At 41.6% G+C, this 23,504-nt stretch overlaps 1 protein-coding gene across 3 annotated transcripts in view; it reads left to right on the top strand.

Annotated features, from left to right (window-relative positions):
- The first annotated feature begins 1,368 nt into the window (after positions 1-1,368).
- The window catches only part of ANK3 (ankyrin 3), a 749,833-nt gene continuing 727,697 nt past the window's right edge, over positions 1,369-23,504 (top strand). For 2 of the 3 annotated variants that reach the window (XM_059882494.1, XM_059882492.1), the window contains exon 1: positions 1,626-1,899. In XM_059882494.1, the coding sequence (XP_059738477.1) occupies positions 1,843-1,899 (57 nt within the window). In that variant the 5' untranslated portion in view covers positions 1,626-1,842. Of the gene's footprint in view, positions 1,900-23,504 lie in introns of all 3 variants that reach the window. The other variant, XM_024986627.1, reaches the window with a different exon arrangement.

Below are 23,504 nucleotides of genomic sequence, written 5' to 3'. Positions count from 1 at the left end.
ATCCTACTGTTAGTGACCCCATGGACTGCAGCCTACCAGGCTCCTCCGTCCATGGGATTTTCCAGGCAAGAATACTGGAGTGGGGTGCCATTGCCTTCTCCGGCACAAATTCAAGCTAAGCATGCCCAAACTATAGAGCTGATGGTGCTCGATTATTTCATGACCTCGGCTAAAATAACATTTCTGAGCCTCTGTTTCCAGTTTGTGCTGCCTGTCTTGCGAGGATTTTGTGAGGACTAAATGAGATGTTATGAATACGGGACTTAGCACAGAGCCCACCAGAGCTGATGCCAATAAATGTTATTTCAGCTTTCAGTGTGTTATAGAGGAAGTGAGCTAGGTGTTCAGCCCCAGGCACAGCTAACTCACGGCTCTCTGATGCAGGAGTTATTCCAGGATTTCCGTGTCACTAGTTGGTGAAACTGCCAACTAATGTCAGTTTCCCATAATTCAGTCGTTCCCTAGTGTTTCTAGAATTCTTGCTTTATCTTAGTTCCATCCAAACGATTATAATCTTTATTTATATGGATAAATAGTAGTAAGACATATATTATTATCATTATATAATGTTGTTAAACTTACACATACTTGCTTAAAAAGAAAACTCTGGATCACAACCATCAATAAAAAACACCTCTGTCATTTGCCATAAACGGAAAATAACAGTAAACAATGAAACAAAACAATGAACCTTTAGTTAGCTACCAGTGCTTACCTAGGGTTTTGAATCTGGGCCCTGATGAATAGGAAGTTTAGCCAGTGTTTGAGAAAGAATACTTTCCTCTAGCAATCAGAAGAGCTGAGGGAGAATTGAAAAATAACTTTCTCTGCAATATGATTGGCTGTCCCTTAATGCCTGGGCCGCTCCCTGTACCTGACTCTAGCGAGGGGCTCCCGTTTGGGAGGCCTTCTGCGAGGGCCAGTTGCCTCCCTCTGCACCCCACCCTGAATAAGCTCTGTGGGAGCGGCGTCCTGAATCCAACTGTCTCCCAGGACAGGAGCTTCTTGAAGCCTTGCCATTTGAGCTCCTAGAAACCAGAACACTCAGAGGTCCTGCCCACTATTTCCTTGATGGATCAGGCTCAGTGTCTGGCTCACACGCTCACACCCCGACGACGACTCCAGAGTTTCATATCTTCACTAGACAGGTAGCTGAGGCCACCTAAGTGCCGCTGGGACCCTGGATGGGTGGAAGGAGGCTAGGTACATTATTTGGAAACTGCGCCGCAAACGCTGTTTCTCCATGGGTTGCAGGCTGTGGATTAAAAATAATAAAAACGCCAAAGTAAAATTAACTACAGATATTATTCATTTAGCGCTTGAAAAAGCAGCCCTTGAGCCAATAGAGATTACTGTTACTAGCGGTTTTATTAGTTTGTTTTAATGGGGTACTATAATTACTATAAACTATTATTATTTTGTTGTTATAATTCAGCAACCCGAAGGAAACAGGACCTGCGCCCCCGCCCCCGGTCCCTTCCCGGGGCCACCTCCGCCCCGCTCTTCTCAGGTGAGCCCCCACCTCCATCCCAAGCCCTGGACGCCCGCTCCTCCTCCCCGCCGCCGCCCGACTGGGCATGCTCCTCGGGGCCAGCGGGGAGCGGGCTCGGCCGCCCGGCGCCTTTACCTGAGCGGGGCCCGCCCCCCGCGCACCGGCTCCGGCGGGCACCTGGCGGTCGCTGGGGACGCGGCGGAGGGGAGGAGCCGCCGCACGAGGCGGGCGTTCCGGAGCCGCCGCGAACTTTTCTCCGAGAAGTCCCACGTTTGGGGGCCGGAGCGGCAGGGCGGGGAGGGGAGAGCGGAGTTCCTGGAAGGAGCCGCTCGGCGCCGCCGCTGCACAACATGGCCTCCTCCGCCTCCTCGTCTGCGGCCGGCGCCGAGGGCACCCCTCCTGCGCAGGTGAGCGCCGCGCCGCCCCCTACCTGTGGCTTCCTTCCCGCCCGGGCGCGCGGGGATCGCGGCGCGCGGGAGACCGGGGGGTCGGGGGGAGCGTCGCCGCTTGCAGCCTTGTCCTTCTGGGGGTTGCCGGACGGCGACGGCGAGGCGAGAGGAGGGGACCCTGCGGGCGGTCGGGGATCCGGCGGCGCCTGAGGGCGCGGGACTCAAGTTGCTGTTCCGGGCAGAGTCCGGAGCTCTCCGTCCGCCCCGGCGTGCGAGCATCCCGGGGGAGGAGGTGGGGCCCCGAGATGAAGGGCTCTCTGCTCGGAGACATTTGTCTCCGCGCTAAGAAAAGCGCGGCCCAGGGCTCCCGACGCCCTCACCGCGGTCCACCGTCTCCGAGCTTCTGTGTTCTGGGCTCGCCGCTCCAGTGATTCCGTGCCAGGCTGAACCCTTCTCGAGGACAGGCGCACGTTGGCGGGGGAGGGAGGAAATCACCTGGTTCTGAAAGTTACCTTCAGAGTATTAGCCTTTTTTTTCCCGCCTCCTTTTCTTTTCTGAAGGTGAGTCGAGACACTACATGTAACCCAGTGAGAATACAAAATCTACTTTAAAGATTGAGACATGCAGAAAGTGCTGGCCAATGCGGATAGGTAGTGCAGTGCCAAGGTCTGGCTAGCGGTGGGTTTACCTCCTGCCCTGGTTTTGAGAGACTTCCATTGGCGTGCAAGTCAAACACCCACAAAGTAAGAACCGGGTGCATGCTGTGCAAATCCGCGGCTTCAGGATAGCTTCTCTTTTCTCCCACCCCACACCCCTGCACAGACTGCCACCCTGAAGCCCAGAGGCGTTTAGGAGCAATTTTGTGTGTGTGTGTAATAGAGGATAATTGGTTTAAAACACTCGGGCGTATGTTTGCATGTGCTTGGAAGTCTACGGAAGGGGACTTAAACAGAAGTTGTCCTTGGGAAGGGAGCTGGAGGACGGGTGGGAGGCAGACTTAGTTTCACATACCTTTGGGGACTTTTTTTTTTTTTAATCATGTGCATACGGTATCTGTGATAGAAAAAGAAATACTACCATTCCAGAAACCGAGGCACCTCTGTATAGCTTTGACAGCAGTAGTTTATCTAGTTTCAAATTATTTGGAATTGCTCTTGAAACACCTCCTAGCCCCGATCATATCTTTCCTTCCGTTGTTACCTCTCAAAATCCTGTGGGAATCAAGGAAGTCTTTCAAAGACTCTTAAGTCTTGGCCGAGTCCATTGGTGGGTTTTATTGTTACCTTGATTCTGAGTTTTCCTTTTGCTGTTTTGAGAGCCTGTGTGGCTTGTCTAATTTTGGAAGAGGCAGCTTTCTGGTAAAAGCAGAGGCAGGAGACACGGTAGGGTTCTACCAGGACTTATTCCAGGAGGGTAGGCCACGGCCAGTAGGCTCTAGGAGGGAGACAGCTTCAGAGTGGATAGGAATTGCTGGCAGAGCAGTTCAGGCATCTTTATAATCTGCTGACCTGGGCTCAAATGGATGCATCTTCAAGGAAGCAAAATTTCAATACTGAAAGTGAATGTAAAGTTAAAACCACAGCTCTGAAACAAAAACTGGCTGAAATCAAGCCATCCACCAATCAAGCTGGTCTTCAACCAGCTACTGATACCTAGAGAGCTGATTTCTCTTAGTTCTCAAATCCATGAAGGATGGAAAAGTGAGTTGTGAATCTGGACTGTAGTGAGATGGTTATTTATGATGAACCATTTATGCCAGTTCTCACTGTTCTTTTTGTTAGAGCATAAATAAACATCAGTTTCATAATCTGCACAGCCATGTGTGAGGCTTCATAGCAGGGAATGTGGCTTAGTATCCTGCAGACAGTATAAAGACCAGTGGTGTGTTTTGGAATCCAAGGAGACACTGTGGATTCTGAATTTGTTTGCATTTGTGTGGCAGTAGTTTCCATTAGGGCTGTGGTTTTTCCTTTATTCGGTTACTTCAGTTTTTCCCCTTTTTACAGCATTAATGCATTGAGTCTGCCGAATTCTAGAATAGGATTTTGGTAATTGAAAATACTGTAATTGTTCTGGACTCTCAGTGATTGTTCTTAGGTTGATTTCCAATTAGTAACATTTATATTTTAAAGTTATCCATTTTTTATGCACAAAATGTGTGTTTGTATATTTTTGTAGAATGTGCTTCTGCAGTTACAGGGAGTCATTATAATCCAAATTGGTGATCATGTAAAATTCTAGCTTAGATAAACATCATTTTTACTTTTTTGAATAAATACCTGAAATTGATGAGACAGGCTACCTGACACTTTTACATAAGAATGGTTCTGAGTTAATTAATTTTAAGTGGAATGTTTAACCTTGTTATAAATGTCTCCAAACTTCTTAAAGTCTACCCTTCTGAAAAGATCAAGGTTACTAATGATCTAATCAGATCTGAAGTAACCTTTCCTTGACTGTATTGACTGGGCTGTTGTTCATATAACCCTAGCCTTGGATCTTGCAAATGTAAATGCCAGCAAGATGTTGGGTTAATGCTAATGGAACAGTAGGGACATTTAATTGTGATTTTTCATTTTCATCCCATGTCAATATATGAAAACAGCTTAAAATTTTGAAAATTAATTCATGATATCATTTAAAAAAGTTATTTTGATATTATGTGCTTTCTATTCACCATGTTTTTAAGTTCTAGAGGCATAGCTGTGGTTTGGAGAGGGAAATGGCAACCCACTCCTGTATTCTTGCCTGGAGAATCCTGTGGACGGAGGAGCCTGGTGGGCTGCTGTCCATGGGGTCACACAGAGTCGGACACGACTGAAGCAACTTAGCGTGCACGCATGCATGCATTGGAGAAGGAAATGGCGACCCACTCCAGTGTTCTTCCCTGGAGAATCCCAGGGACAGAGGAGCCTGGTGGGCTGCCGTCTATGGGGTTGCACAGAGTACGACTGCACCAGCTTAGCAGCAGCAGCAGTGGCACCTGTGGTTAGTTATAGATTCAAAGTTCTGTGTTCTATCTAAGTTAGGTACAGTGTGTGTTTGAGTAAATTTTTCCTGATTGGACTATAAAGGATGTAGAAAATCTTTAAAATCTGTAGTCATGGTTGAAATACTTAGACACGTGCCCCTTTGTGTTCGATGTTGTAAGCGAACAGTATCTTCCAATGGATTTGTTTGTTCAGAAGGATGTAGGTTTTTCCAGGAACCAGTTAGGTTCCTGCTTGACCATGGGGGTGAGATCAATGGCACCAAAGTATTAATAGAACCAATTCTTTGATGTTTTCTGGAAATTGCTCCTGAATTTCCTCTCTTGGGACAGTCCAATGTCTCAAGAAGAAAGCAATCACAAGAAGAAGTTACATGTTTTCAGAACTGAACATAAGTGGTATTAATATTTTTTGTAGAAGAAGCTAGTAATAAATAAACATTAAGTGAACTAGTGTTTGGAGTTAGAGCTTCAAAATGTAAAATAAATTATTTTTGGATTTCTTTCATCAGATGATGTTTAGTAACTGCCTTTTTTTTTTTCCAGATAACATTAAGAAAAGGGAAATATTGAAAAATTGGCCATAACATACATTTTGTTTTCTGGGCAGGGCATGAATATTTGGACCTGGTCTGGTAGCTGAAAGGAGCAGAATAGAAGTTAATTTAAATACCAATGTAGGCTAAAGAACTGTGTGTGACTGACTTGGAAAGGCTGTTTCCCATAGAGTTTTAAAGATACCTATGGTGATTCACTAGTGACTATGGAGTCCCTCCAGCATGGAACTTCATTGCTGCTCTGCAGCCCCTCTGGATGATGCCATGACTCAATGCCAAGGGTCTGCTTACAGGTGTGGGGCTTCTCCTGTCTCTCTTTTTTTTCCTTGTCATGACATTGTATATGGAATCTGACAAAAGGCAGTTCTGTGACTGCAGCTTTGCTCTTTAACATCAAACACAGGGCTTGACACAGCATAGGCCTTCAATTAATGTTTGATGATCAAATAAATGTTGAGAAGGCTCTAGCATTCAGATTTAGAAATGGCATTAGCCATATGAACAGTACTTTGCACTCCTATCATGTGAAAGGCACTCCCAGGTACATAAGAGTCTTTAAAAAATTTTTTTTATTTTTGGCTGCGTTCTCTGGGTCTTCGTTGCTGCGTGAAGGCTTTCTCTAGTGGCAGCCATCAATGGCTACTCTCTAGTTGTGGTGGCTTCCCTTGCGGAGCACAGGCTCTAGAGCAAGGGCCTTATTAGTTGTACACGTGGGCTCAGTGTTTGCAGCTCCGGCTCTAGAGTGCAGGCTGGGTAGTTGTGGTGCATGGGCTTTAGTTGCCCCAAGGCATGTGGAATCTTCCTGGACCAGGGATCGAACCCATGTCCCCTGCATTGGCAGGAGGATTCTTAACCAGTGGACCGGCAGGGAAATCCAGTCTTGGTTTTTACTCTCATAATCCAAGTGACTTTGCATTTACATCAGACAGCATTCACAGAGTGCCAGCATTAGAAAATTTTCCAGGCATCGATCTTTGGTATCATTTAATCAGGTGCCTCATATCTAGAGTGGGCCTTAGTGTATAATTAAGAAGGAAAATGTAGATGAAGATACCTAAGAATTTAAGGAGAGGTGCATCAGGAAATACACTTACCAGTTTCTTTACTGCAAAGTGCCACAGAATGGAAACCTGTACCAAAAAGGACAGAGAAATGTCTGAAAAAGTGATCTAATTTATTCTTGTTTATGGTGACCTAATATTCACAGTGTGGATAGACTCTAATTTATTTCATAATTTCCTTGTTAGCAAACATTTGCCTTATTTCTAGTTTTTTGGCACCTACAGACAGTGCTGTGAGTAAATATCCTCATATGTTAAAAAAAGTTCGTGATTTAATTGAATAGAGAAGACAAATGCATCTTTAATAATAGCAACTGTGATTTCTTGTACCTCTCTTGGTAGATATTGTATACTTTAAAACAAATTGTGGAGTAGAAATTATTAACTCTTCTTGTTTTATACACTAGGAAACTGAGCTTCAGGAAGGCCGTGCAAGTTATGTTTGGTAAGGGCTGAAACTGGATTAGAACCCCTGTTGGCTTGAGCAGTGGACATAGCCATGATGGTGAAATCAGGAGGCCAGGAATGGAGTCCCCATTTCCCAAGTAACTTTAGCACTGGAACCTCAGAATCTTATTATCTCATGGGCTTCCATTTCTCCACCTGGAAAAGGAGAGGGTTGGAGAAAACTATTCTGAGGGTTTATTCTAGCTGAAATAGTCTGTGATTAAAAAAAAATGAAAAGAGTTTTTTCTTTTTACCCTAAAAGAGAGATGGAGATGATTAGAAATAAAGTGATACAGAAGCATTTTCCCACTCCTGTTTTGACATTCCTGATGTTAGGATAATTTTCCAAATGTTGGGAACTTTCAAGTTTATTTTGTATTGTTTAAGTGATTTATTTTCTCCTGAAAACCTGACTTTAAGGAAATTGTGCTTTTTGCAATTCATGATGATTTAGAGCATCAGGAATTTATTACTTCCAAGGGGAAATAACCAGACAACTCAGTGGATCTGGGCTGGTAACTCAACACTCACCAAAGGCAGGGGATTTGATTGGGAGTGACGTGGGACACTTCAATTGGGTGGAGAGCAGTGGGGTAACTGTTTAAGCTCTGTGGGTCCTTTAGGTTTTCTCTTGATTCTCCTCCTCCTGCCCCCCACTCCATTTCCTCCTTCCTTTCCCCTATCCTCTTTCCTCTTCGCCCTCCTTCTCCCCTCCATCCCGTCTACCTCCTTCTTCTTTCTTAAATTTGAGTGATCAGTAATATGCTGTAGACTGTGTCTCAGAAAACAAAGAACAAAACCAAAAAGCCCTGATTTATAGCATTCACCCGATTCTGCAGTGAAAATGCAACTTTTGGTGATGAGTTCCAGCGTGTGTTTGGAGGGTCTAGGGTTTCCCACATTAAGCAAGCAGCGCTCTGACGTCAGCAGGGTGTCCTGCTATTCAACTCAATTCCGAAGCTATCTACCCTGAGATAGCCTGAGATTCCACAGGTTAAGGGCTTAGTTCCACGAGTCTGCCCCGCACTGCCCTGCCCATTTTCAGATGCAGATCATGAACCCAACTTATCACATGTGCTTTTGACCTGCTGGCTATAGATTAGAGGTTTTAGTGACCCCTTCCTGGGTTTGAGTAATTTGCTAGAGGAGCTCATAGAAATCAGAGAAGCATTTTACTTACTAGATTACCAGTTTATTGTAAAAGAATATAACCCAACAACAGCCAGATGGAAGAGATACATAGGGCAAAGTCTGCGGAAGAGGCTCAGAGCTTCCACATTTTCTCAGAGGATGCAGCTCTGCCTGTGTCTCCCCAGGAAAGCTGCATCTCCATCCTGGAAGCTCTGCTAAGTCCCCTCCTTTTGGGTTTTTATAGAGGCCTCATTATTCCACAGACAAAGGAGCCTGGTGGGCTACAGTCCATGGGATCACAAAGAGTCAGATACGACTGAGCTACTAACACACACACATTACAGAGGCATGACTGATTAAATCCTTAGCCATTGGCGATGGATTCAACTTCCAGTCCCTGTTTCCTCCCCTGAGGTCGAGGGAGTGGGGTGGATGGGGACTTTCAGTCCCAACCTTCTAAGCAGGTGGTTGGTTCCACTGGCTGCTGACCTCCCTTCCTTAGGAGCTTTTCAGAAGCCACCTTAATAACATAACAAGACACCTTTACCACTCTCAGGGGTTTTAGGAGCTCTGTGCCGGGAACAGGGGCTTCCCAGGTGGCAGAGTGGTAAAGAATCTGCCTGGCAAAGCAGGAGACTCAGGAGCTGCAGTAGACGCAGCTTCTATCCTGGGTTGGAAAGCTCCCCTGGAGGAGGAAATGGCAATCCACTCCAGTAATCCTGCCTGGAAAATTCCATGGACAGAGGAGTCTGGCAGACTGCAGTCCATGGGGTCATGAAGAGTTGGATATGACTGAGTGACAGAGCACCCACTCACGTGCCAGGAACAGGTTGAAGACCAAATATATATTTCTTTTCTTTTAACATAAGCCCCCATTTTATTTATTTTCAGAGGCAGGTGGGATCATAGTTCCCCAAACAGGGATTGAGCCCATACCCCCTGAACTGCAGATGAGGTGTCTTAACCACTGGACCACCAGAGAAGTCCCTATATTTCTTATTATAAGTCATAGTATCACAAGATACTTTCACTGTGGCTTATTTCAAGCTGCTGGTGCAAGGTGAGCGTGGAGTTGGGAAGAAATGTACAGAGTTGGCTTCCTTGAAAGCTGATATTAGCTAGTTCCAGCACACCACTTACATACTGAATTTTTTTCGTTGGACCAATAAAATCTATCCAAAACGTATTTGGCACTTAACAGATATTAGGCACACAGCATGGGTAAATAAGAACTAGTTTTTGCTTTCCAGAATCTCATAGTTTAGTAGGCTATTTAAATGAACTTTCAGTAGAGAAAGGACTCTTGTACTGAGAATGGTAGATCAGGTCTCTTTTTCCACTGGGGACAAAATAAATACCAAGTAGATCCTGAAATATCTGGATTAGAAGTGAGAGAACCGGATGGACTTGAGATAGTTATACTGAGTGAAGTAAGTCAGACAGAGAAAGACAGATATCAAATGCTATTGCTTATATGTGGAATCTAAAAAAATGGTGCAAATGAACTTATTTACAAAACAAATGGAGTCACAGATGTAGAAAACAACTCATGGTAACCAAGGGGGAAAGGATGGGGTGGGGGGAGGATAAATTGAAAGATTGATATTGACATATACACACACTATTATCTATTATATATACTGCTGCTGCTGCTGCTGATCACTTCAGTTGTGTCCGACTCTGTGCGACCCCATAGACGGCAGCCCACCAGGATGCCCTGTCCCTGGGATTCTCCAGGCAAGAACACTGGAGTGGGTTGCCATTTCCTTCTCCAATGCATGAAAGTGAAAAGTGAAAGTGAAGTCGCTCAGTCGTGTCCTACTCTTAGCAACCCCATGGACTGCAGCCCACCAGGCTCCTCCGTCCATGGGATTTTGCAGGCAAGAGTACTGGAGTGGGGTGCCATTGCCTTCTCCATTAAATATACACACACTATTATTTATTAAAGTAGATAGCTAATGGGAATCTACTGTAGATACACCCGTCATTTAAAAGTGGATATTTAATTGTATTTCCAAATACATGGGGTTTTTCAAAGTATCTTTGTATGTAATTTCCAAATATATGGGTTTTTAAAAAAGTATCTGTGATATTAATTTCCCATTTAAATACTTTCTTCTTTACAATCACCTGTTTTTTTCATTCTTCTAACATTATTTAGGCGTTCAATGGCTAAGTCAAAGGTCTCTCTTGGTAAGTGTCACATTGCACTTGAAAATATATGGGTTATTTTCAAATATCTTTTGATCCTGATGTCTAACATAATTCTGCAGTGATAAGAGAACAGACTGTATGATTCAGTACCTTTAGTCATGAAATTTTTACACCTTGATTTATGTCCCTGGATTTGTTCCTCTGTTTCCTAGTTTGTAATGTATGGGAACTTGAATAGAATTTGTATTGAACTGTTGTATGAAAAAAAAAAAAGAACCTACTGTAGTATATGTAGCACAGGGAACTCCAATCAATACTCTGTAATGTCTTAAATGGGAAAAGAACCTAAAAAGAGGGGATATATGTATACATATAACTGATTCACTTTGCTATACAGCAGAAACTAACAGAATGTTGTAAATCAAGTATACCCTAATAAAAATTAATTAAAAAAAAGAAATGAGAGAACTGAGGCCTGTAACTGGATTATTAGATGTTAGAAGGGTGTAACTGAGATTTTTAAGATTCTGTTGCTTTGGAGGTCAAGCGAAGCATAATAGGTTTTTTTTTCTCTTGTGTATGTATTGGTGTGTGGAAGTTTATTAGTCATCTTTATTGAGGTATAATTTATATATATATGATAAAATTCACCAAATTTAAGTGTACAGTTCTCCCACTCTTACAAACATTTTACCTCATCATGACAGACTATTTATTATCCTAAGAAGTTCACTTCTGTTCTTTCCCGGTTAAACTCCCTCCAACCTTCCAGGCAAGCACTGGTTTGATTTCTTTTACCATAGATTTGCTTTACCTGCATGTTTTTCTGGATTCTTTCCCTTAGCATAATGTTTTCGATATTTATCCAGGCACCTGTAGGTATTAGTAGATTATTCCTTTTTGTTGCTGAGTAATATTTCATAGTGTTAGTCACTCAGTGGTGTCTGACTCTTTCCCTGCCAGTCTGCTTTGTCCAAGGGATTCTCGAGGCAAGAATACTGAGGTGGGTTGTCATGTTCTTCTGCAGGGGGTCTTCCTGACCTTGGGATCAAACCTGGGTCTCCCCCATTGTGGGCAGACTCTTTACTGTCTGAGCCACCTGGGCTTCTCAGGTGGCACTAGCGGCAAAGAACTACCCTGCCAATGCAGGAGACGCAGAGATGCAGGTTCGATCCCTGGGTTGGGGCGATCCCCTGGAGGAGGGCATGGAGACCCACGCCAGTATGCTTGCCTAGAGAATCACCTGGACAGAGGAGCCTGGTTGCCTATGGGCTATAGGGTCTCAAGGAGTTGGAGAGGACCTAAGTGATTTAGCACATAGCACAATATTTCATTGTACAAATATACCATAGATTGTTCATCTATTTGCCAGACACTTGAATTGTTTTCAGCTTTGGCTATTATGAGTAAACCGGCTATTATGAATATAGAAGTTTTAGGATAGGTCGTTTGGTTGACACAGATATTCCCCCAACCACACCTATGTTGTGTGTATAGGAGTTTAAATATCAGGAGTAGCGTTGGAGAATCAAAAGATAGTATATGCTTAACTGTACCAGTAAAAGGCATCTCTAGAGAATGAATTATCTCAGATCAAAATGGGGGGGAGGATATTTCATTCCAATCCCAAAGAAAGGTAATGCCAAAGAATGCTCAAACTACCACATAATTACACTCATCTCACATGCTAGTAAGTAATGTTCAAAATTCTCGAAGCCAGGCTTCTATAGTACGTGAACCGTGAACTTCCAGATGTTCAAGCTGGTTTTAGAAAAGTCAGAGGAACCAGAGATCAAATTGCCAACATCCGTTGGATCATCAAAAAAGCAAGAGAGTTCCAGAAAAACATCTACTTCTGCTTTATTGACTATGCCAAAGCCTTTGACTGTGTGGAATACTACAAACTGTGGGAAATTCTTCAAGACATGGGAATACCAGACCACCTGACCTGTCTCTTGAGTAATCTGTCTGCAGGTCAGGAAGCAACAGTTAGAACTGGACATGGAACAACAGACTGGCTCCAAATCGGGAAAAGAGTAGCTCAGGATTGTATATTGTCACCCTGCTTATTTAACTTATATGCAGAGTACATCATGAGAAATGGTGGACTGGATGAAGCACAAGCTGGAATCAAGAGTTCCAGGAGAAATATCAATCACCTCAGGTATGCAGATGACACCACCCTTATGGCAGAAAGTGAAGAAGAACTAAAGAGCGTCTTAATGAAAGTGAAAGAGGAGAGTAAAGAAGTTGGCTTAAAACTCAACATTCAGAAAACTAAGATCATAGCATCTGGTCCCATCACTTCATTGCAAATAGATGGGGAAACAGTGGAAACAGTGAGAGACTTTATTTTTTGGGGCTCCAAAATCACTGCAGATGGTGACTGCAGCCATGAAATTAAAAGACGGTTGCTCCTTGGAAGAAAAGTTATGACCAACCTAGACAGCATATTAAAAAGGAGAGACATTAATTTGTCAACAAAGGTCTGTCTAGTCAAAGCTATGGTTTTTCTAGTAGTCATGCATGGATGTGAGAGTTGAACTATAAAGAAAGCTGAGCACCGAAGAATTGATGCTTTTGAACTGCGGTGTTGGAGAAGACTCTTGAGAGTCCTTTGGACGGCAAGGAGATCCAACTGGTCCATCCTAAAGGAAATGAATATTCATTGGAAGGACTGATGTTGAAACTGAAACTCCAATACTTTGGCCACCTGATGTGAAGAACTGACTCATTTGGAAAGCCCCTGGTGCCCGGAAAGATTGAAGGAGGGAGGAAAAGGGGACGACAGAGGATAAGATGGCTGGATGGCATCACCAACTGAATGGACTTGAGTTTGAGTAAAGTCCGGGAGTTGGTTATGGACAGGGAGGCCTGGTGTGCTGCAGTCCATGGGGTCGGAAAGAGTCGGACATGACAGAGCGACTGAACTGAACTGAACTGAAAATTACAGGCTTGGAGGATCGTCTTGGACCAGGGATCTAACCTACGTCTCCTGAATTAACATTTACCATTGAGCCACAAGGGAATCCTGTATCTTTATAATTTCTGTGCATTTTTCTCATATCTTTATAGCTCCTGTGATAGTCTGCCCTCTGCTGAAGGCATATCTTTGAACATATCTTTCAAGAGGAAATGAAGTGGTATGGAAAGAGTAAGCTTGGGACTTTAGAATAACCTACTGGTTTTCTGAGTCTGTTGCCAATTAATTACCATTCAATTACTCTATTAGGTAAATCACCTAACTGTGTCTCTTTTCTCTTTTCTTGAGGAACTAGTAACATCCACCTTGCAGGATTGTTCTAAGTGTTTCAGGAAATATACATGAGACATTGATACAGTGGGTGGTCAGTAAATAGGAGCTGTTAGGCTGGGAAATCAGAAGGTACCAACTTTGAGGTAATTACATTTTGGGATAAAATTTATGTACAAAAATAAGACATAGATGGAAAGTTTGTTTACCTACTATGTACATATTTGCTCTACAATTTTTTTTTTTTATTTTACTACTAGCAGAGTGTCAGTCCTTAAAATCTTTGATTAGGTAAGTGCATTGTTGTTGTTTAGTCACTAAGTCCTGTCTGACTGTTCTGCACCCCATGGACTGTAGCCCCCAGTCTCCTCTGTCCATGGAATTCTCCAGGCAAGAATATTGGAGTGGGTTGCCATTTCCTTCTCCAGGGAATCTTCCCAACCCCAGGGATAGAACCTGCATCTCCTGCATTGCAAGTGGGTTCTTTACTGCTTAACCATCAGGGAAGCCCCAAGTAAATGCATGCTGCTAAGTCTGCTGCTAAGTCGCTTCAGTCGTGTCCGACTCTGTGCGACCCCATAGACGGCAGCCCACCAGGCTCCCCCGTCCCTGGGATTCTCCAGGCAAGAACACTGGAGTGGGTTGTCATTTCCTTCTCCAATGCATGAAAGTGAAAAGTGAAAGTGAAGTCACTTAGTCGTGTCCGACTCTTAGCGACCCCATGGACTGTAGCCCACCAGGCTCCTCCATGGTATGGGATTTTCCAGGCAAGGGTACTGGAGTGGGGTGCCATTGCCTTCTCCAAGTAAATGCATAGATGAGTAAATAAAGAAGAAAGTGTGTTTTCCACAGTCTGTTTCAGTCTCCCTCAATGTTTAGGTATCCAGGATAAAGTTTTATTTTCCAAGCTTCAAGTTTATTCACTTATCTCTTCTCTTTTGGCAGAGGTGTGTTTAAGTGTATGGGGGTGCAAGATATTCAGAAATTATCATAAGAACAAAAATTGCAGCAATGTAATTGCTTACATTTGTAGACAACTATTTATATTCCTTAAAGAACTTGCATGTTATTTCAAACATTTGTTCCTCAGAACAACCACATCAGGCAATTGGAGTAAATAGTCTAAATTTGGTGAAAAGAAAAGCAAGGTTCAGAGGTAGACTTGTTCATGGTCTTTATGAAGCTAATAAGTGGCAAAGTTGAGGGAGGGAATTGGGCAGTGAACAGGAAACCCTGTGTATGGATGGTGGGAGCACAGTCTGGGGCAGCTGTTCTGGAAAGCACTCAGGCATTATTTAAGCAAATTAACTAGGTAGTTGCTCTGTGACCCAGAAATTCCTTTCTACAGTCAGACATTGGAATGTGTCCTCCAGGTCTCCCAGAGAATGTGAGCAAGGTTACTCACTGCTGTATTATTGGTAAGACTGCTGGTGGTGGGGAGGTAACTGGGGGAACTTTGCTGGGAGGGATGGACTGATGGGTGCGCATCATGGAGTTGTCTGCAACCATTAGCAGCAACTGGTTAGGTAAACAGCAGCACCATGAATGGATATGAAGACTAGACTATCGTGCTTGCTAAAATGTAAGAGGGGGAGGTATATTTATCATTCATATGAATTAAAAATTTATAATGGGCTTCCCTGATGGCTCAGATAGTAAAGAATCTGCCTGCAATACGGGAGACCCAGGTTTAATCTCTAGGTCAGGAAGATCCCCTGGAGAAGGGAATGGCTATCCACTCCAGTATTCTTGCCTGGAGAATTCCATGGACAGAGGAGCCTGGTGTGCTACAGTATATGGGTTTGCAGAGAGTCAGACATGACTGAGCACCTCACATACAAGGTGAAAACACACAAGCACAGCACGGTACACTTCTTGTACGAACACTTACCTAAAGGACTCACTAAGCATGTTGGAATGGTTGCCTGTGGGGCCCCGTGCATGCGACTGGGCTAAGGAGATAAAGAGAAACAAATAAGGAAAGAAAATAACGATAGTGTACTCAGTGAGTATGGCTAATTCAGCCCTCTGAATGGTGAAGTTAAAAATAATACTTTACTTAATGTCAGATTGATTATATTCTTTGCAGGCGAAGTTGGAGAAGCTCTTTAGAGTCAGCAAAAACAAGACTGCAAGCTGACTGTGGCTCAGATCATGAACTCCTTATTCCCAAATTCAGACTTAAATTGAAGAAAGTAGGGAAAACCAGTAGACCATTCAGGTATGACCTTAATCAAATCCCTTACGATTATGCAGTGGGACTGAGAAATAGATTCAAGGGATTAGATCTGATAGACAGAGTGCCTGACGAACTATAGATGGAGGTTCTTGACATTGTACAGGAGGCAGTGATCAAGACCATGCCCAAGAAAAAGAAATGCAGAAAGGCAAAGTGGTTGTCTGAGGAGGCCTTACAAATAGCTGTGAAAAGAAGAGAAGCAAAAGGCAAAGGAGAAAAGAAAAGATACCTATTTGAATGCAGAGTTCCACAGAATAGCAAAGAGAGATAAGAAAGTATTCCTTAGTGATCAATGCAAAGAAATAGAGGAAAACAATAGAATGGGAAAGACTAGAGATCTCTTCAAGAAAATTAGAGATATCAAGGGAACGTTACATGCAAAGATGGGCTCAATAAAGGACAGAAATGGTATGGACCTAAAAGAAGCAGAAGATATTAAAAAGAGATGGCAGAATATACAGAAGAACTATACAAAAAAGATCTTTGTGACCCAGATAATCACGATGGTATGATCACTCACCTAGAGCCAGATATCTTGGAATATGAAGTCAAGAGGGCCTTAGGAAGCATCACTACAAACAAAGCTAGTGGAGGTGATGGAATTCCAGTTGAGCTATTTCAAATCCTGAAAGATGATGCTGTGAAAGTGCTGCATTCAATATGCCAGCAAATATGAAAAACTCAGCAGTGGCCACAGGACTGAAAAAGGTAAGTTTTCATTCCAATCCCAAAGAAAGGCAATGCCAAGGAATGCTCAAACTACCACACAATTGCACTCATCTCACACACTAGTAAAGTAATGCTCAAAATTCTCCAAGCCAGGCTTCAGCAATACGTGAACTGTGAACTTCTAGATATTCAAGCGGGTTTTAGAAAAGGCAGAAGAACGAGAGATCAAATTGCTAACATCCATTGGATCATTGAAAAAGCAAGAGAGTTCCAGAAAAACATGTGCTTTATTGACTTTGCCAAAGCCTTTGACTGTGTGGAATACTACAAACTGTGGGAAATTCTGAAAGAGATGGGAATACCAGACCATCTGACCTGCCTCTTGAGAAATCTGTCAGCAGGTCAGGAAGCAACAGTTAGAACTGGACATGGAACAATAAACTGGTTCCAAATAGGAAAAGGAGTTTGTCAAGGCTGTATATTGTCACCCTGTTTATTTAACTTCTATGCAGAGTACATCATGAGAAACACTGGGCTGGATGAAGCACACATTGGAATCAAGATTGCCGGGAGAAATATCAATCACCTCAGGTGTGCAGATGACACCACCCTTATGGCAGAAAATGAAGAAGAACTAAAGAGCCTCTTAATGAAAATGAAAGAGGAGAGTGAAAAAGTTGGCTTAAAACTGAACATTCAGAAAACTAAGATCATGGCATCTGGTCCCATCACTTCATGGCAAACAGACCAGAAAACAATAGAAACAGTGAGAGACTTCATTTTTTTGGGCTCCAAAATCACTGCAGCCATGAAATTAAAAGACGCTTACTCCTTGGAAGAAATGTTATGACCAAGACAGCATATTAAATGCAGAGACATTAATTTGCCAACCAAGGTCAGTCTAGTCAATGCTATGGTTTTTCCAGTGGTCATGTATGGATGTGAGAATTGGACTGTAAAGAAAGCTGAGTGCCGAAGAATTGATGCTTTTGAACTGTGGTGTTGGAGAAGACTCTTGAGAGTCCCTTGGACAGAAAGGAGATCCAACCAGTCAATCCTAAAGGAAATCAGTCCTGAATAATTCATTCAAAGGACTGGTGTTGAAACTGAAACTCTAATACTTTGGCCACTTGATGTGAAGAACTGACTCATTTGGAAAGCCCCTGATGCTGGGAAAGATTGAAGGAGGGAGGAGAAGGGAATGACAGAGGATGAGATTGTTGGATGGCATCACTGACTGAATGGACTTGAGTTTGAGTAAACTCCAGGAATTGGTCATGGACAGGGATGCCTGGCATGCTGCAGTCCATGTGGTCACAAAGAGTTGGACAAGATTGAGCTACTAAACTGAACGAATGTAGTTTGAATACCTTTTATATGATGAACTCTGTTACTACTAGGCTTAACTAAAGAGACCTCATTATCATTATACATAGGGCAAATATTCCATGTAAAATAAACTTTGAATTGTTTTCTAAAGTTTCAGATGTACTTTTGCACAGAGAACAGCATCTTTTTCTTTTTAAACATTTATAATACCATACGGTTGAGTTGATGTAATTTAAAAATTAACTTCCTTGTTTATTTTATGTTTTGGATAATTGAGACTAATGTATCATGTGGTACTGTCAGTTTTTTACAAAATTCACATGTAATTTTAGTACTAAATGTTTAATTATAAAATGATACTCAAGCTGTCCTTATCATTCTTCATGGGTTCAGAAGGTGTGCAGTATCCTATTATATCTAGAAATAGTTGTCTGTATGTGTATTATTATCCTCAAAGAATCTAAATGTGTAGTTTTGTTTTATTTTGCAGATATATCCTGGAATCTGCCTGCAGTGCAGGAGACCCAGGTTTAATCCCTGGGTCAGAAAAATCCCCTGGAGAATGGAATGGTTACCCACTCCAGTATTCTTGCCTGGACAATCCCATGGACAGAGGAGCCTGATGGGCTATGATCCATGGGGTCCCAAAGAGTCAGACATGACTGAGCGATTAACACTTTCACTTTTTTAAAAAAAAATGGTAATATTTGTTTTCCAAATTTAATTTGAAGTATAGATCACTTTTCTGGCTTAAAACCATGCATATTTATTATCGTGCCGCTCTGGAGGTCTGGGACTTTCTTGGTAGCTCAGCTGGTAAAGCAGGAGACCCCAGTTCAATTCCTGGGTCGGGAAGATTTGCTGGAGAACAGATAGGCTACCCACTCCAGTATTCCTGGGCTTCTTTGGTGGCTCAGCTGGTAAAGAATCTGCCTGCAGTGTGAGGGACCTAGGTCCCTCTTTTGTCTTTTGTCTTGTATGTATTGTACATTTTCATAACAACAACTATCCTTCCTGTTGAACAAAGTCATAATAGTTAAATATTCAACTCAAAATGATCAACCTTTGAAAGTGTTTATACATTACTGTTGTGGAGGTGTCATATTCAGCAAGCAGACTGCTAGGGATGAGAAAGTTACCCAGTGATTTTAATAATAGGTGTAGAAGCTGGAGAGAAATTCATTACACCATCAGTATCCCAGTGTCTACCTGTTTGTAAGAGATGTTCAGAGGAGAATTTCAGGTTTACCTGTGGTGTGCAGATGAAGCCTAACTCCTTTGAAAGAGTTTGATCTGCAGTACCATGCAGCAAAATGTTGACAATAAATAAATGGTTTTATTTTATTTTTCTTAACAGACTATAAGTCAGCTTCAATATAAATCATTTATTTATTTAACCACACTGGCTCTTAGTTGTGGCATGTGATCTAGTTCCCAGCGATGGAACCAGGGCTCCCTACATTGGGAGCTCAGGGTCTTAGCCACTAGATCACCAGGAAAGTCCAACAAATGATTTTAATGTTGTGTTTTATCTCAACAACTCGAAATATAAAGAAAAGGGAATCATTTCTACTTAGTGGAAGGGATGTAAACTTAGAGTCAGAAGATACGTGAGAATATAAGTGTGATTCTGAATTTATCTGCAGTTCAGTTTCCTCATCTACAAAATGAGGGTAATGATAATGCCTGCTTTATGCATCTCGGAGTTGTAAGGATCAAATTGTGTGATAAGGTAATTTATTCAACTTGTTTAGTGCTGTATAAATACATATATTTATATGTTGTTTTTTATCATTTTAATTTATTTATTTACAGTTTTTACTGTATTGGATCTTCATTGCTGCATAGGGGCTTTGTCTGGTTACAGCACACAGGGGTTACTCTTTTCCAGTTAATGTATTTGGCTGAGGTGGTTCTTAGTTGTAGCAGGCATGATCTTCTGTTGGGGTGTAGGGACTCTCTAGTTGTGGCCCATAGACTTAGTTGCTCCGAGGCATGTGGGATCTTAGTTCCCTGACCTGGGAGAACCCATGTGCCCCAGATTGCAGGATGGATTTTTAACCACTGAACCACCAGGGAAGTCCTTACATACTGTATTTTAAAGGTACTCTTCTTTTTTAGTGTGGTAGCTTTTCCATGGAACTAATTTAGCATCTGGCTAAATACAGGTAGTAGCAAATGATATCTCAGTGGTGATCCAATATTTCGAAGTTGATTTCTTGAGATTTGAGGTTTTTAGCATCTCTTTAAGGTTTTGATAACTTTTAATCTTATTAAAGCATTAGGAGTGCCAGGAAACTGTGCTACTTTAGTTTTCTGGGTCTAGTAGAACAGGTGTATAAACAGTAATTAAAATCTTGTGGTCCATGCTGCATTTTGCAAAGTCTGGTTAGATTTCAAAGCTGTTGCTGCTGCTGCTGCTAAGTTGCTTCAGTCATGTCCAACTCTGTGCGACCCCGTAGACAGAAGCCCATCAGGCTCCTCTGTCCCTGGGATTCTCCAGGTAAGAATACTGGAGTGGGTTGCCATTTCCTTTTCCAATGCATGCATGCATGCTGAGTCACTTCAGTTGTGTCCGACTCTGTGCAGCCCTATGGACAGCAGCCCCCAGGCTCCTCTGTCCACAGGATTCTCTAGGCAAGAATACTGGAGTGGGTTGCCATTTCCTTCTCCAAAGCTGTTACCAGGTTTGAAATGGCATGGCTTAGATTGTGTGGATGTCTACTTAAGTCTACATTGAATCTCTCAATATGTGGAACTGATCAATCTGGAATTCTCCAGGTGTTTGAAAAATCAGTGTAATGAATTGCTCCCTGAGTTGGAAAATTTCAATTCAGTCTGTTATTCAGAATATACATGAGTTTGGTCAAATCATTACACTTTTACTCAGAGTATCCCCCTAACCTGTAAGATTTCTACCTGCTTAAAAATTGTCTATGCTCCCAAACTGTGGTGAGGTGTCAATCAAAACTAGTACATGTATTTTCCAGAACCTTCCAGTGAGCTAAGTCTAAGCTCAGAAATTGATGAAGACTCTGAAGGGATGAGTAAATACCTAATACACATTTACACGGAATCCTGAAGAAGCCTTTTATCTATTTGTAATCATTGCTTTAAATTAGAAATCTGAGTCGCTAATGAGACTTTTCTTCTCCTCTCATTTAGTGAGGTAGAAGTGCCTGCAATTCTGCCTCCTACGTGACTCTTAAATCTAATTCTCTCTTCAGCTCTGTGCCACTGCTTTGGTTCTGGCTCTCATCATCTTTGACCTAAGCCATTTCAACCAAGCCACAGTTGCCTAAATTGTCTGCTTTCTTCTACACTGTCTTTTAATGGACAGCTGGCTTCCTTACTTATTTTTGCAAAACACAAATATGATGTCTTTCTCCTGTTTAAAAACCCTTTATCATATCCATCATAAATAAAGTCCACCATCTTAGGGTTGCAGAAAAGGTCTTTTATCATCATGTCCCAGTGCAACTTACCGTTTTTATCCTTCATCTTTTTTTCCCTGAAACATCTGACTTTGTGACCATTCTTATTCTTTTTTCTCCAACCTTTCCCCAAATGAACTCTGCCTTTGCATTTGTCCATATCTTTGTACAAGTTTTCTTTCTGCTAGTTTGTGCCATTCTCATTTTTTACTTCCTGGAAAAACCCTACAAATCCTTCAATACCTCGCTCAAATGTTGCCTTTTCAGGCACACTTCCTAGCCTTCTGCAGATAGTGACACTGTCTTCTGCAGTGTTATAGCATTTCGTGTATGTTTAGCAGTCATGGCATTTATCACGTTTTATTGGAACTGTTTATTCTGTCTTCTCTAACTAGCTGAACAGTGGGCACCTAGAGGGCTTATTTACCGTTTCCCCCCTCCATTTTTGTGTCTGCCTTCCCCTGTCTAGGATCTAGCATATCTGATGCTCTGTTTATTCCTATTGAACAAAGGGAAATTTGTCAGTTGGACCATATTTGCTAATGTGATTTCCTCTAAGATAGTGTTGAGGTTACTTTGACATTCAAAAACCTTCAAAAGATAATCATATGTAAGTCAGATATAGGTATATGATAAGATTTTAGAAATACGTCAGCAGTCTGGCAAGAGTATGTATATATGATAATATCTAATAATATTTTTGTCCTTTGGAAGGTTTGACCTCACACCCATTTCCTGCTAAATAGCATAGTGTAGTATTTAGATTTTATAGTAACTATGTGCTTTGGGCGAGTGAAATTAACTTCTCAGAGAGCCTCATCTTTTAATGGAGATACATAGATCCTCCATGGAAAGCACATAACATAATGCCTGGCACCTAACAATAATATTGAGTTTATTGTGTGTGTGTGTGTAATATCTGTGATAATATATGTTAATAATATGCATTTCTACAGTTCATTATCCTAGTAAGGAAGGGACTGTTCTCATAAATTTTCATTTGTGAAAGAACATAACATTCTTTTGCATAAGCTTCCTCCTCTTCTGTCTTCCTTTTACCATAAAATGGTGGGAATTTGTCCAAATTTTTTCTTTAAAGTGATTTTTGAAAACATGGATTATTGACATAATCTGTTGATGATAAAATAAAGCTAACCTCTGTCCTTCTTGCTTATGATAGGTAGCAGTCTGTGAAGGCTTTAGAGATCTCATGTATAAAGCAAAAAATACCATTGTCTGCTTCTTATAACCCCTAATCCAATGCTATACTCTTTGGATTGGTTTGTAAAATTTATAACTAATATAACAAATGAAATCATAATTGAAGTCAGAAGAAAGATTAGGAGAAAATATTTACAGTATTATGACAAGATATTATATCCCTGGTCTGCAAAGAGCTCTTAGACATTGTGAAGAAAAGGACAAAAGACCAAAAGGAAAAATGGTCAACCATGTGAACAGAAGATGAAACACAGCTGGCCAGTGAACATGTGAAAGATGTTGTGTTTATCTCCTGAAGGAGATTAAATGACTAATTTCTATTTGATAGCATTTTATCTATTAGATTGGCAAAAGAAAAAAAAAATCCTCTTTCAAGTGTTGAGGATATGGTCTCCTCTAAATGTTGTTGATTTGAGTGTCAACTATACAACTTTTTGGGGGTGGGGAGCAGCTTAAGCACAATATTAAAATAGAACAAAAACATACTTTACTTTTTGCTTACTTACTTACTCTTTGTTCTAGCAACCCAGTTTTGGGAATCTTTGCTATAGAAATTAAAACCTTAGTATATAAGGACATATTTACAGGGGTATGTATTATAACAATGTTTGTAAAGCAGAAACACTGGAAATTTACTGTAACAGGACTGGTTGAATGTATTATGGATTTCTGTTATGTGGAATAAAACTATGATAATTTAATAATGAGTTAGAGCTACACATAGTGAACTAGAAGGATGTACATTTTTTCTTTAAGAGTATAGTGCAATCCAATTTTGTAAACAGAAAGAAAAAGAATAGTCCTATTTGTTGGAGCATAGGTTGTTGATGGATTTGGTTATCTCTGGGATGGAGTTATGAGGGGAGAGGGGAATCATTTGATTTTCTTTTTGCTTGATAAAATGAACATGTATTTTGTTAGAAAAAATTCAATACATAAAATTAAGGAGGGAAGATTTTAAGTTAAAGGAAAAGCAGGAAGTTTTATTCCCTTGGACAGCTTACATACATTTTTATACAAACATTTATTGTACTTACAAATGTTTCTTATTCACATAGTCACAGAATTCCACTCTCTGAAATATCTTGGTATCTGTACTTGTGGAAATGTTCTCAGGTCTAATTAAGGTTTGTTTTTTG

This window comes from Bos taurus, chromosome 28, assembly GCF_002263795.3.
Source record: "Bos taurus isolate L1 Dominette 01449 registration number 42190680 breed Hereford chromosome 28, ARS-UCD2.0, whole genome shotgun sequence".
Classification (NCBI taxonomy): Eukaryota; Metazoa; Chordata; class Mammalia; order Artiodactyla; family Bovidae; genus Bos; species Bos taurus.
The sequence above is the reverse complement of the archived record's forward strand: the minus strand, read 5'-3'. Positions and strand labels throughout refer to the sequence as shown.